This window comes from Branchiostoma floridae, chromosome 4, assembly GCF_000003815.2.
Source record: "Branchiostoma floridae strain S238N-H82 chromosome 4, Bfl_VNyyK, whole genome shotgun sequence".
Lineage (NCBI taxonomy): Eukaryota > Metazoa > Chordata > Leptocardii > Amphioxiformes > Branchiostomatidae > Branchiostoma > Branchiostoma floridae.
The window spans coordinates 9,820,931-9,836,144 of NC_049982.1; the positions used below are offsets into that span (position 1 = coordinate 9,820,931).

The 15,214-nt window shown below is 40.4% G+C and overlaps 2 protein-coding genes across 2 annotated transcripts in view; both read right to left on the bottom strand.

Moving 5' to 3' along the window:
• Window positions 1-922, bottom strand: part of LOC118413997 (prostaglandin reductase-3-like) — a 6,382-nt gene extending 5,460 nt beyond the window's left edge. Inside the window, exons 1-4 of the mRNA XM_035817697.1 lie at window positions 821-922; window positions 470-568; window positions 347-386; window positions 199-227 (exon numbers count right to left, since the gene is read on the bottom strand). Of these exons, the coding sequence (XP_035673590.1) occupies window positions 199-227; window positions 347-386; window positions 470-568; window positions 821-907 (255 nt within the window). The 5' untranslated portion in view covers window positions 908-922. The remainder of the gene's footprint in view (window positions 1-198; window positions 228-346; window positions 387-469; window positions 569-820) is intronic.
• A 3,491-nt stretch (window positions 923-4,413) lies between these two features.
• On the bottom strand, window positions 4,414-9,382 carry LOC118413996 (prostaglandin reductase 3-like). Its single transcript, XM_035817696.1, has 13 exons — window positions 9,279-9,382; window positions 8,933-9,072; window positions 8,574-8,661; window positions 8,045-8,140; window positions 7,719-7,817; window positions 7,561-7,600; window positions 7,389-7,417; window positions 6,930-7,004; window positions 6,740-6,811; window positions 6,556-6,617; window positions 6,193-6,295; window positions 5,618-5,806; window positions 4,414-5,112 (listed from the first exon to the last, which is right to left on the bottom strand). The coding sequence occupies exons 1-13, from the start codon at window positions 9,309-9,311 to the stop codon at window positions 5,044-5,046; spliced, it is 1,095 nt and encodes a 364-aa protein (XP_035673589.1). The 5' UTR covers window positions 9,312-9,382; the 3' UTR covers window positions 4,414-5,043.
• Window positions 9,383-15,214: the final 5,832 nt, after the last annotated feature.

The window sequence follows — 15,214 nt, forward strand, 5'->3', positions numbered from 1 at the left end:
TTGCTAACATCTACGCGGTTGAAATCACCACCGATGATTATCCCAGGCTTGTTATCAGGCTTGTTGGCAAACACATTACTATGTGGGTATAAACCTTTATAACATAATTATAAGACACATATATACGACTTGTACTTTATGTGTGTGAGTCTGAGTGTGACAACATGGTAATGAGAAGTGGAGAGGAAGCAAACTCACTGCAAACTGTCCTGTCCCACCAGCAGCAGCTGTGAAGGACCAAGGAACACAACACTGTGTTAATGATGAATCTGGTTACACGAGTGAACTTGTCAATGGCATAAAAATCATGACAAATAAGGTTGTGAATTTAGAAGATGTCCTGTACCTGTAACAAGAACTGTCTCCCCCTTCTTCAACTCTCCAACCTGCAGAAAAACACAACTTCTTTCAGGGAAACAAACAAAAACAAAGACAAAATGCTATTCGCAATGTTCTGAAACCCACTAACCTCATCAAGGCAAATGGCTGCAGTCAGGCCACTGCCCAAAAGTGTGATGTACTCTGCCTTCAGTGATGGAAGTGGGATGGCAGAGCTGGACGGCAGAACCTTACAAAGAAACGTCACAAACTTTGATTCCATAAATAATCATTTATTTACTCGTATCACAACACTAATTGTAATTTAATTTAATAATTATAACACTAAGAGTAGATTGCATATATGTTTGTGGGAAATTGTGACATTGATATGATCTGGTTTGGATGATTATAATGTATACAATCGATTTGTCATTATTATCTTTAGGATGGATAGCATGTACTAGCTAAGGTATGATCTATACAACATTCAGTATCTCACCTTGTATTCAGAAAAGGCTCCAGAAAGCATGTAAGCAACAGGCTGGCCTACTTTAAAGTTAGACTCTACACCTGCCGCGACCACCATACCCACACCCTATCAGACAACAATACAAGCTCATGTCAAAATGCTGATTGCTACGGCTCCATAAATTGGTCGCTCCACATTTGGAATGACAGGATGTTTATGTTGCCAATACGGAAGGTTACTTCCAGCATTTGTTGTTGGTAAAGTTCAGTCATGAAGCACTTACAGCTCAATGTGCCATAAATTATACAAATGATCATGACTTACACACATTAAGTTTTTATGTAGCTGTCTTTGCATATCAGACAGGAGACAGATGCATTGCATAAAATTTGACATCTGCGGTTGCATCATTTTTTTGTCATTTTCCAAAAGAAACAAAAATATTGCGACCCGTCTTCATTCATTCATCTATAAATGGTGCAAATAATCTGCAAAATGCAGTTTTCTTCTTTGCTACGTTCCCAAATGTAGCTACCTATGTTTTACCACTTGTGCATGTGAAACTTGGACTCTGTCAGTTGAGATTCTCCTGTTAGCTTTCGAAATGAGATGCCTAAGGGCGATTCTCAGTGTTGCACTCCGTGACCGTATTCCGAATGAGGAAATCAGAGCTAGACTTGCAATTGGAATAGAACACTCCACTGTCGATGCCATCAGGCTTAGAATACAAGTTGGTTCGGACATGTAGTAAGGAGACCACCAAACACATAAGTCCACAAAGCCTACTACCAGGCGTTTCAAAAGACAAGACCACGGGGAAGACCTCCATAGCGCTGGACGGATCAAATTGCAAAGGAAATTGGACGGAGTCTCAAGTTTGCGGAGACAAGTGCAAAGAACTGTGCAGCCTGTAGAATTCTGACGGAGTGGAGCAAGGGGCCAGTCCCTGGACTAGACACTTTAAGAGGCAAGAATGCAAATGTAGCTTCTTCATCTTTTCTAATGAGGCAACTACAACTCATTGTGCCATGACTCGATTACACAGTGAGATGATCATAATTGGTTCATAATTCAAGTTCTTAACCCTATCCGGACCGGGCTTTTTTGGGATACCTGGGACCGGGGGGGCTCTTTTGACCCCCCTTCGTAATTTCAAAACGGCTTGAGTTACGATCACCAAATTTGGTGGGGATGGTGTACTAGTAAAGTTTTATATTTTCTGTAAGTTTGGTATCGTTATGACGTAATATGACGTAATTATGACGTCATAATGTCATATTTTAGGCTAAAATCGTCTACATATGAAATTTCCGCTATACTTAAAGGTATTAAAGAAAACAATGACTATAAAGGTTATCGTCTTGGTGTCTACGTCTGCCAAGTCTTTTGTTGCCAATGACGACGACACTGACGCCAATATGACGTCAGAAAATGACGTCATTTGTCGGCCATCTTGGATCTACAAGCTTGAATTTTCTAAAATACGATTTTTTCCACATATAACCCCAAAACCCAATGGAAGTGGACTAAAAAGGTTCAAATGATTGTGTTTTGTAAGAAAATAAAAGATTGTGACGGAATTTGAGTAAAAATTTTTGTCCGCCATCTTGGATTTTGACCCATGACGTAATCAAATTAGCATAAATTATGAATAATTACTTATAAATGTAACCTAAAATTGCACAGGATCTTAATGATATAGATAAACAAGTTTGGTTTAGCACGAAAAATATTGCCATGGCAACACGAAAAATTACAAACTAAAATTTTTTTCGCAGAATTATTGCTAACAATATTTTAGGAAAATTCACCAAGTTTCGTAGTCCTAGCACACGTCGTTCGGCAGTTATAAGACGTCAAAGTTGGCGCAGGCACTTTTAGCCCCCCCCCCCCCCCGGTCTGGATAGGGTTAAACAGTCATCCTTGCATAATAGAAAGACAGATTTACTGCATAAAATTTTACATGAGTTTGAGGAAACAAATAAGGAAAACAAGCAAACTCTGTGTTATACGTTCTAATGGCAATAGTTTTCAATAAAAGAATTCACTGCGACTTGCCACTCACCTCAAAGCCGGCTTGAAAAGGAGGTACAAGTGTTGGGTTATACCTTCCAGCTGTGAGGTTCACATCCGAAGCATTGATACCAACAAACCTGCAAAGAAATACCAGTACTTGAAACAGTTAACACAAGTCATGTATGATAAATGAAAAGATTTCAGTACATGCAGTTACAATTCGTTGGCATCCAAAGGCTAATAGAAGTAAAACAAGGCTTTTATGATTTATTGACACGGGGAGCTATATTTTACAAAACATAGATCTTTCAAAGTTTTGTATTCTTATTCCAATCAACTACAATCTACTTAAAGAATGGGCATTGTCATATGATGCTGTGTACGTAATAAAACCAGTGCAACCTTAATGTAAGAAAGTATTGGATTATTTGGAAAAAAATAGTACCTATTCTTGACAACGACATCCCCGGGACCTGGTTTCATCATGGGGACAGTTTCTATGGAGATGGCACTACGGAATTTAGGGGTCAGCGACGACACCATAAGTCTCTGGAATTCTTTTGGCAGCTGTGGGGCCATCTTTACCTGTATGGTAAGGTAAGTCCATTGTCTTATAAGACAGAAGAATGCCAACAACAAGGTAATACGTAGATTTGGCAGACTTAGTATGGATCAGTTTATACAGTCGTTATACCCTTAGACATTGCGAGTGGAGGCCCTAGATATTGCGGGTGGACTGCTCGAGTCATATAGACTAAGTTACTGTCGAAAACCCTTAAAATGTATTTCGCAGTTACCTGTGCAATTTAAGACTATAGTTGAGTTCTTACCAAACTGTTTTCTGTGCCTCCAGACTCACTAATGGTACTTGGGTGGCAGTGACGTAGACAATCACCAGGGGCTCTAAAAGTTTAGTACAGCGCACTAAATCACGTGTACCTTTTGCACTGAGTTTGAACTTTCAACGGACAACGGTCTGTATCACCTTTGCACTGTGATGTAATGATTAAACGAAAGGTTAAGTCAACAAGAGTCTAGTACGTCACTGCCTGTGCTAGAAAAGCTTGGGACTCCTTGACCAGAAAGAGTATAACAATGCTGGTCATCCCTGGGGGTCCGCTCTTCGGACCGACCCACCCGGAGAGCCAGCAGCTGGAGATTGACGACGACAGTTTTGGGAAGAGAGCGGAGGTTGGAAGAGCTGGGGACGTCCAGCTCTACGAAAGGGGCTGGAACATGAAGCCGCCGACTTGAGTATCATCTATCTTGTGACAGAATATAAATGATGCCATCTAGTTGTAGACAACGAAAGAACGAGAGGCATCAAAATCAATCCATGCTCACTAAGTAATGATATAAACTGGTTTTCATGAAGTAATTGGCAATTCTTTCAAATAAAAGCAAGGCAAATCGTTGTGTGGTTGCAATCACTTAAAGACTTCTAATCTTGAATATGGAAGAGCAGAAAATCTGGTTGAGGCTTGTGTATTACTGTGCACTGTCTTATTTTTTGGCATTTCTGGAGGAGAAATACGTACAGTGTTGGCTGGCCCAAGTGGTATGTAACATTAACCCCATTTATACTGAAGTAATGACAATATTCAGAATAAAGTTACCAAAAGCAAAACAACTTTTTATTGTTTTATTTTCAAAATGATGCAATTAATGACTGGACCCTGGTTATCAATAACCACATTTTGCATGATACTTGCTGTGCACAACATTTACACTGTAATGCATTACAGGCAGACGGTAAAATCGTGTAAACAACTGCCACAGTAAAAATGTGGCAGGTCTATAGATTAGCCTTGCACTATCAACAAATATGTTGTAATGTATTGCAAAGACAGTACACACAGGTTCAGATAAAACCATTCATAATTCTAATAAATGTATAACTAACATTACCTCAAAAAGATATAATTCATCATATCTTTAAAGAGTTTGATGAACAATTAAGCAAAAGACAATTACAAACATCATTGCTGATGTGTCTGTGTGTCCAACATAACCTCTTTGACATAACAAAAATGTTATCTCCATTTCAAACTAAACTACCCTGCACTAGTATCAATGACAACATCACTCATGTATTTGATTGGAATCAGAAACACTGTTCAATGATTATCAACATTTGATATACTGCTGCTTTTCATACTGTTAGTGCTTTCCCAAAACTCCAGTATGTGAAGGTAAAATAAAACTCTGACACAAATTGTCAAACAATCCAGTTGATACTACAGCTTGCTGTTTCTTTCTGGAAACTCGACGATGATCTTGCCTTTGCTCTGACCAGTGTAGAGATACTGTGAAACACAAGAAAGAAACATTCAAGTTCAAAATCATCTTCAGCTTCAGTGTATACTTGAAACATGTAATATCTTACCTTATTGAAATGATTAAGAGTTTTGTAAATGTTGTGACAAAACATAACAAAACCATGTTGACCATCATACACACGCTACACTCTCATATTCCACCCAATTAAGGCTTCCTGACTTCACTAGAGCATTATTCGTTTCCTACATGTATGCAGAACAAATTTGGACCTGGGCAACAAGCCTATGTACAAGTTTGGACCCAGGCCAACTGCAAAAACTCACCAGGACAAACAAACAAACAATCAAATCAAAAACAATACCTCTCTTTTTACAGATGAAACAATCTCTGGAGGACAAGACAGTTGAGGGGGTTTGAACACTGCACATTACTGCAGAAAGTATGTGTGTCTAGCAACGTACTGTCGTGTATATCTGGTCACGTCTCCCAGATTTTAAACACAGAAGAGGAAAATGCAACCTCAGCCCTCACCTCCACAGCATCAGGTATAGACTGCAGTCCTTTGTTAAAGACACCTGTCCCAGAAGCCTCGCCCCTGTCCACCTGTGACACCAGGTCTCCAGCATGGTACATGGACACCAGGCGCTGAAGGTACTCCACCCACAGGTTGGTATAGTGGAACAGGAAGAACCCACGCACACTGGCCGACTTGGTCAATAACTGAATAGGACATGCAATGTGTATGAATAAGTTAATATCACATCATTCTTATTCAGTTTATCTACTCATTCAAGTTGAAAGCAGTTGGGTGGCTCCTTCAACATCAATTATAATTATTGTGAATGATGCAGGGGACTCCATGTTTGCATAGAATTTGATGCTACTTTCCTCAGCAAAGAAGACAGTCTAAAGATTGAAGAAAAAATCAATCCAATTTTTTCCCTTGTATACAAATCAAATGTAGAATCGATTTTCAAACTCAAAGAGGCCATAGTACAGCGTGCTTCTTCTTTATATTGGGTTTAATGACATGTCATCTACCAGACTCCCACTGTTAGAGTTTGAAACATGCATTTTAAAGAGTTTGAACACTAGACTTACAACACCTTTGGAGGTAGGGTGGCCCCTCCCTTGATAGGTGTGTAGCCTATGTCAGACTTGTACCCTGTGATGAACCCAATCACAATCAGTCTGCCCTTCAGAGCCAGCCTGTAAGTTACAACAACAAGTATCAACAACAGCATCAACAGATCCACAACACTCATAACAAGGTAACAAATTATTGAACACTAGTAGCTTTATTTCCTTTGGCAATAGTAGTAAAGCCTTCTGTGTAACAGTTAACAAACATTTCTACACATTTCTACAGGGAAGTGTTGCTTTGCTAATTTTATTGAAGGATAATTTGGAGGTAGTCATAGTTTTCAAAAGCAGGTAAAAGCAGAGAAAACACCATGAAAAGTACCTACCTGTTCACACAGGTGTCAAACATCTGTGCTCCAACAGACTCATAGACTACATCCACTCCTTTCTGTAAACAATATCAACAACACAGGTTTGGTTGAGGATAAAACAGTTTCAGTTTCCCTAGAACTGTTAGTACGAAAGGGCCTGTAATGCATCTAAACAGATACAAAAGTCTGTTTTACTCACTGGATATTCAGTCTTCAATACTTCATTCAAGTCCTCCTTTTTGTAGTTGATTGGACGATCACAGCCGATGCTCTGGGGAAAAAAAGTGTCATGAAAGGTGGGTTAAGATAATCAGAATGGAAGAACAATTCTATAGTAAGAGGGAGGATTACAATTCAGCAAGCTACCCAAAAATGCATGTCATCCATACCCTAAGAAACTCCATTTTTGCATCTGTAGAACATGTTCCAATGACACGACACCCTGCTTTCTTGGCCAGCTGTACCTGGAAAAAGAGAGATGAGGCATCAACAAATCGTGTTGTTATCCAATATATGAGACACACATTTGAATGAATGTTTGTCTGTGATTGCATTTGACATTCTAAAGATGCTATCTCTGTATGCAAAATAAAGTGTGTACCAATAAGGCTGTGATCAGTACTCTGATCCTCCTATAGTTTAAATGACTCAAAGCCCGACTGTCACCTTCAGAAGGAGCATGGGAACTGATTGAACGCTTGGTGGCAAGTGCTTAACTTTGTTTGTGGAAAAAGTGTATAAAATCTTCATAACATAATCATAAGACACAAGTACACATCAACTTCACAGTACAGTATGCATGAGTCAGAGCAACATGGTAATGAGATGTGAAGAGAAAACACACTCACTGCAAACTGTCCTGTCCCACCAGCAGCAGCTGTGAAGGACAAGAGAACACAACACTGTGTTAACATGAAAACCATCTTGAAACCTGAATGAACAAGCCAATATTGATAGTATACCTATGAAGAATGAAGTCAGGACATATGTCTTGAGTTTGTGCAATCACATGTTCTGTACCTGTAACAAGAACTGTCTCTCCCTTCTTCAAGTCTCCAACCTGCAGGAAAACACAAATTTCAATCAGTTTTGAAAAAAAAGTCATTTTACTTTTTAAAGGTAAGCAAACAAAAACAAAGACAGATTTTTCTATTTTGCAATATTTAAAACTCACTGACCTCATCAAAGCTGATGGCTGCAGTCAGACCACTGACCATCAGTGGGATGTACTCTGCCTTCAGTGATGGCAGTGGGATGGCGAACTTGGTTGGCAAAACCTGAGAAAAAAATCTCAAAAACTTTATCACCATAAACCATCATTATTTACTCATATCACTTTACTATTTTTCCTAGAGATAACATGAATGTTTGTCATAATTTAATTTGTTGTAATATGATCTGATTTGAATGATGTTGATGTATACAAATGAATCATTACTATGATTTTTAGGAAAGATAGCATGTACAAGTTAAGATATTGTATTTACAATACTGAGTGTCTTACCTTGTACTCAGTGAAGGCTCCATCATGTAAGTAACCAACAGGCTGGCCTACTTTAAAGTTAGACTCTGCACCTGCAGCAGCCACCACACCCACACCCTATCGACAATATTACAAGCAAGTCATGTTTGTTTGCATTCCAGCAGTAAATTAATATCACTCAAAATTGCATTGAAAGATTTGTACATTTATGTTCCCAATGCATCAAAAATCTATCGTTGGTGCACTAATATCCCATGTTGCAGAAATTCTCCTCTTTTCTAAGTTTCCAAATATAGCTTCCTTGTGGCATCTATATGATCTCTATGTGCCATGAATACACTAATGATCATAGTTAGTTCACAGTTTAAGTTTTTTTTTTTACAAATGTAGTCATCCCTGTATAACAGACAGGAGACAGATGCACTGTATAAAATTTGTTAAAAGTTTAAGTAAAAGAATCTAATAGGAAAATTAATTCAGTGACAGATCCTCTATCATTAGAATTGCCTTTAGTTAAACTAAAAGAAATCAATGTGCTATTGCTATTCACCTCAAATCCAACTTGAAAAGGAGGCACTTTGGTTGGGTCATACCTTCCTGCTGTGAAGTTCACATCTGAAGCATTGATGCCAACAAACCTGCAACAGACATGCACATGGCATGTATAATGTTACCCAAAATTCAAATGTTGTAGGTACATTTTATTGGGATACAAAAGCAGGCAGAAGTAAAAGAAAGCTTTTAAGATTTATGCAATGATCAATATTTCTGCAAAACTAAGATCAAAGTCTTGTATTCTTATTCAAATCAAAGCATCTACTTTAGAAATGTGTAAATTGTTACATAGGTGATGTTGTCATACATACAAGTAAAAGCAGTACAACATTAATGTTACAATAGTACATGTACCTATTCTTGACTACGACTTCCTTGGGACCTGGTTTCACCATGGGAACGGTTTCTAAGGAGATGGCATTTCGGAATGTAGGGGTCAGCGATGACACCATAAGTCTCTGGAATGCTTTTGGGACTTGTGCAGCCATCTTTTCCTGCATGGTAAGGTAATACATGTACATAGGTTATGCAGAATGAATATGGATTATATATAACGTTATATGCAGCAACACATTTACTGTTGTGTTCTATACTTAGTTTAAGACATCACAAGTGGAAGCTAAGTTGGTAAGAAAACAGCTGATGAAAACTCCATCTTTCACAGCAATCTATGCAACTTAGACTATACCTGAGTTGTTACCTGATTGGATTCTTTGTCACCAGGCTCAGTCATAGCACTTATAGGTGTTCGTCAGAGGGCCTAAAGGCTGAATACAGCTAGCGCTCTAAATCACTTGTAACCTTTGAGCCTCAAAGTTCAACGTCCGCTCGGACAATGGACCTTTGTACTGTGCTATTTAATGATTGAAGTACGAAAAGTCAATAAACAAAACCACGTGGTGGGTTAAACGTGAGTTAAACATATTGAACAGCAGCACACACTCTCTCCTTCAAACACAAAGAAAACCAAATTGCAAAACATACATGCAGCGACCACCCCGTCTACACCAAGAGTTCACTTTCCCCCATACCGTATCAGAGTCTTCAAGTTCAACCAAATAAAAATCGATACGTATCCGGAAGGGTCCAAGAAAGTGGAGTACGTTTAGCTCAACTATTCAAAATGAGCTAACATGATGTTAACTTTAAGCTATACTAACAGGTCTTTGCACTATGTCACAATGTGCACTAATAATAATGGGGTCCACAAAATATCACATACCTGCTTTATAAATTATAAACTTGTGTATTCATGCAGCGTTGACAGCTCTTTACGGTGGATGCGGGATGTGGGAACGTTTCCGATGTTTCATCTACACACTATGACATTAGTCTACACGTGGGTACTAGAGACACTGAGACCAAGGAGGTTAACCTTCTTGCTGAGACGAAAGAGGAAGAAGTCGGAAGCACACCGGGTGCAAGTCCTGAGAAGTTTCATAAATTCAACTTTGACCCCAAGAATAGTCCAATGTATAAAAAGGGAAATGCCTTAAAATGCCATAGTTATCAATTCATACTCTTGCATAGTATAAAAAAAGTAATTACTTCAATTTTAAAAGATTCTTTTTGCAAGACAACAGTGATTGTAGCCATGTTTGAGTAACACTCGCATCATAATACGAAAAGATTGCCCCCTATGAAGGAGAGGTATGGTATATTCTGACATTTGCTCCCTGCACGGTTTAGCATATGGGGGTGATGAATTTTGACTTGTGTCTGGGGCGTCTTTTAGTGCAATTCCTGTGATTTCAGCCTCTCATTGTCATCCCCGGCTGATCTGAAGGCTTTAGACATGGCCCAAACAAGAAGTCGGTCGATTTTCGGGGCTGTCTTCTTCTCCACAGTGTCCCTGGCCTGCTTTGTTTACTGCTTTGCCTCCGTCTTCAAGTTGGCTTTGTTCCTGTCCACCGACCTTCTGGGCAAAGATGCTCACAAACAAGGACTTGCCAGCAGTAACGATCAAAAAGGTACAGCTATTTTGCGTTGTAGATTAATAGAGACGTTTTATATCAGATGTTAACAGTCAGCATTAGGCTTGCCGCATGTTGTTACTGTATATGGCAGATTCTATGAACAATTCCTCGGGCAAAATTCCCTTGTGACTCGTGTGTGTTTTGAGTAGAGTAGAGTGTGTGCCTCCAAAATAAAGTCGCCTGTCTGGTGTTCCGTCTTGAGTTACAAGCGTCACTTATTGCGAGTACTGTATGTATGTCGCAAGATCGGATCGCTTGTTATATGTATTCCTATTTCCACGTACAGTTTGTAACTGGTTGTTTAATCATGGCTAGCAGCTGCATGCAGGGACGCTAGAACTACTGGCCCCTGGGCATGTGGGTGGGCGTGGCATCGGGTAACACAAAGGGAAGCGTCCCTCAAAACTGGGACAGCTGGCCGCCAGGGTATGTACTGCAGTTTGGAGTACATGATGTAGTTGTCTGACTTGTCAGCTTTGTTTGCACTGGAAAAGCCGCATTGTTTTACAGATTGTGGTCCAGGTTACAAAATAGTTCTATTCCCACTGCACTGAAAGCTCTCAACCGAAACTAAGTAAGTCATGCCCCATTTGAATAGTTGCATAGCTTCATGAATATAATCTAGTATTCAAACCTCTTTTAGCAGCAGTAGTCTCCTTTGTCTTCACAGATACATGTAGATGAAAGCAAGGAGGTTAATCTTTAACCTCCTTGATGAAAGCCACCATCCAGTATCTGCCAGTATCTGTGGAGGACACAATTACCTTTGTGATAAGAATATAATGACCCCTCCCTCATTTCAGCCATATTTGAATGAAAACAAAGTTTTACGCCACTGTGTTTTCTGTAACTGCTAAAGTAAATGTCAGCTGATTAATTTTACAGCTTTGACCTTTCTTCTCCCCTAACAGATGGAGGTGGCGACTTCCTGTCTAACCCTCTAGTTCAGGATGTGGGTCTCCTACTGCTGTTCCCTCTGCAGCACCTGGTCATGACCTCCTGGCTCTTCAAACGTCTGCTGTCAGTTGTTCGGCTGGATGTTGTGGAGCGGTCCCTGTACGTGGCATCCACTGGGCTAGTCTTGCAGGTCAGTCACTTTTATGTAATGCTTCAGATATTATGTTTTACATGTATGTAACAAGTTATTCTCAATTCACGAGACTGCATATAGCAACAGAAGCCGATTTGATTATATCTTTACAAAAATTACATTTGACAACTCTAACAATGCAAAAATAGGTAAATACAAACAAATGGCTTTGTTATTAGAAAAAAAAATACTGAAACCTGTGATTAGCCCCACCTGATCATGATTGTATCAAGTTATTACAGACATTTACATGCTGAAGCTTAAGTTCTGCTTCATCTTGAATTAACAATGACACATTTGTGCCAACAGGTAGCCATAGACAACTGGAAGACTGTTGGTGAGTCCAACCCTTTCTGGGACTTTCCTGTGAAAACTAGCCAGTTCCTGTGGTTGGTGTTCACCCTGGTCCACATCTTTGGTTGGTTGTCCATCTCCGGCTCTGCTGTCATCCTGGACTATCCTGAGATGATGGGAGTCAAACAGGTAAGCACATTTTGTCCGCTTCCTTCTACATAGTTATAATCTAGCCTACAGAGCAGGGCTGACTCCAGGATCTGTCCTTCTGTCCTGGAATGGAAATTTGCTTGTTGGGACAGGAAATAATTTTACCCCATCCATCCCAAAAAGGATTGACAATGTACTTTGAAAAGCTTAAAATGACCAATATAACCAGGAAAATCAACAACATTAGCTCCCAAATAATGAGTAGAACAGAAAAAAAAAATTTAAGTTGGACACAGCCCTGCTATGGAGAGTTAGTGTAGATGGACTATGGTTGAGGGGAAACTGCAGAATATAATCTCCAAGCAGATGTTGAGAGGCAAAGTCATTCTATTTCTCTAGTTCCCAGTTTCTATTACCAGATGTCAGCTCTCATTTTCTGCAATGTTTGGGATCTCATAAGAAACAGTGGCCTGATGTTATGCTGTATTAGGTTTGAAAATTGTAGAGCTTCCAAAAGGTTTATTCCAGTGGCCATAGCATGTTATACTGTAACACTGTCTTGTTTTTATCACTTTTATTGACAGGCTTATTACTATGCCTTGGGCCTGGATGACCCTCTCAACATCAAGTCTGAGAGTGTGCGACAGTTCTACAGCAACAACAGGCTCCCCATCTTCACTGGTAAGATGTGTTACAAAACATGATTTTAAGTCCACCTCTTACAATTTGTACTTAAATCTTTTGAAACTATATCAGCATATATTATGGTGAACTAATTTCTACCAAAAAAGGCAACATTTTTGTGAAAAAGCAGTAACGGCACTGAACTTTAATCCAACACATTCCAACAAATTCTAAACTGAACCATGAATAAACAAGCGGGCTTTAGCGCATTCTGGAAACTGTTAAGTGCATTGTTTACCATGTTTCCCCGGCCATTGCTACACATGCATTGGTCTGCCACTTTCTGTTGTGTCGCGAGAAAATAACATTTCAAAGACAGTGTAACTGATAGCAAGTCCTTTGGGATTCTATTCCCAGTGGAACTTTAATCCAACACAATAATATAACAAGGCTGTTTATCTATGGATTTCATATTTACAACGACAAATTTGTATCAATCGGCAGGCACTTACTCAAGGTTAAATTGGCAAATCGGCATGTCAGTAAACTGCTGATAGCAGCGATCAAAACACGGCCGAAAATACATCAACCAGCGGCAAATCCGTTCTGCTGTTCCACTACACAGTTATGACGTTCTATGAAACTTTTCATCCGTTGTTTGGTCAGCAAATGGTGGCAAAATACGTTGTTTGTGAATGGTTCCCAAAAAATATCCCCGCAAAACACAGTACAAACTCCCTACAGCACGTCCCCCATGTGGAGCTGTAATGCTATCGCCAGTGAGATCCGTCCTACTGGCCTTTGGATGTGATCACTTTCAAAAATAGGGGTGAAGGGGCGTGCTGAAATATGATTCAAAATGGCGCGTGTTCGGATTTCCACTGAATTTGTGTAACAAAGCCTGGCCCTGTACTTTAAAGAGGGATACTTCAAGGCATGTTGGTTGTGTTGGATGGACAGTTTATTGATATTTCACTATATTTACTGTGATGATGATTGTGTAATGTGAGGACGAAGAGTAGGGTTGCTTGAAATTACAATCGCTGCCCTCTTCCCACGGCTTGATTAACAGCATGAAAACATACCAGAAGATTGATTAACTTTTCGCTGCAACATGCGATCTTTGTGAGCTCAAACTTACAAGGTTTTAAGTCGTATACCTTACTGGTCTTGTAAAGCACTCAAAAGAATTTGCAAACCGGAGCTAGATTTTGACTGACAGATGGGTTCTGAAAAGTGTTGGATTAAAGTTGCGTTGGATTAAAGTTCAGTGCCGTTATGTTTTCACTGTAGCCTTTAGCATTGTGTGTGAGTAAAAAAGATAAGTCATACATTGTATTTACAACATACAGCTGATATGCTAATACCAAGCTCTGACTGGCTCGTGACAGAAGAAGAAATAAAAGCGAAAACAATGTTTTTCCATATTGGGGAAAACATGATTATCTAATGTATGTGTAAGCATTACATTTCGATGACCCCTCACTAATGTTTGCCACAGGTGTGATGATGGTGCTGTGGCTCATCCCGTGCATGACCCTTGACCGGCTGGTTCTGGCAGCGTTCTGGACCCTCTACCTGTTGCTATGGCAGAGCCTGTCCGTCAACAACTACGTCTACATGTGCGTCATGCTGGACCGGAAGAGGGAAGCTCTGGGTGCACGCCTGGCCATGCCCAGTGTCCTCTTCTTCCTCCTGCGGACAAGCCTGATTGTGGTGACACTTGCCTGTGTTGCCATTGTGCTGTACCTCATCACCTGTTTGTACATGTGGCTCCTTGTGCCCATTGTTATACTGTCAGTGTTTACTCTGTTTGCCCTGTATCATGCCATGACAAATGCAGGGTCTTCTTCAGGGTTATCAACAAATTTGGCAGAATCTGTTATCATCCTAATCTCTGCTGCTGCTCTTGCCCTAGGAGTCTTGTACCCCCAGTTTTGGCCAGCCTTCTGGGCTGGTGTTGCCCTGCTGTGGTGTGTAGCACGGAGTACAGGGTTCTCCCTGTCAACACAGGTCATCGTCCTGCTGTTGTCAGGCGGGGCGGCTGTGTATCTAGGTGTGTACTCCCAGCTGTGGTGGGCTGCTGTATGGGTGGGAATATCAGCGCTGGCTTTCCTGGTGAATCAGGCAGGGGTCTCTTTTTCAGGCTCCACCTCACCAGCAGCTGGTGTCTTGACCCTTGCTTCTGTAGGGTCAGCACTACTGGGATATCTGTATGGCCAGTGGATCCCAGCTGCAGTGGTGGCAGCAGTGGTGGCTCTACTGCTCCTGAGGCAGTTTGGAGCCGGAGTCTCTGGTGTTTCACTAAGAACTTTGTCACTTCCAATCGCTGCCTTATTCACAATTTTCTTGCTTACAGCTCTAGTAGCATCAGTTGCTGTGGGCATTCTCTATGGTGACTGGATACCGGCAGGTGTTGCTGGAGTTTTGACTGTTGGGGCTCTTGCCAAACAGCACGGACTGACATCCACTCCAGAGTTTTCTTTGACGACAGTTCTCCTT

Bases quoted from the DNA above. Each gene is read 5' to 3' on its own strand.
- LOC118413996 (XM_035817696.1), bottom strand. From the start codon at position 9,311: ATGACTGAGCCTGGTGACAAAGAATCCAATCAG. The intron at 8,662-8,932 runs GTACATGTACTA...TGTCTGTTGCAG, and splicing joins GAAGTCGTAGTCAAGAATAG to GTTTGTTGGCATCAATGCTT. The intron at 7,418-7,560 runs GTACAGAACATG...TGTCCTTCACAG, and splicing joins AGAGACAGTTCTTGTTACAG to CTGCTGCTGGTGGGACAGGA.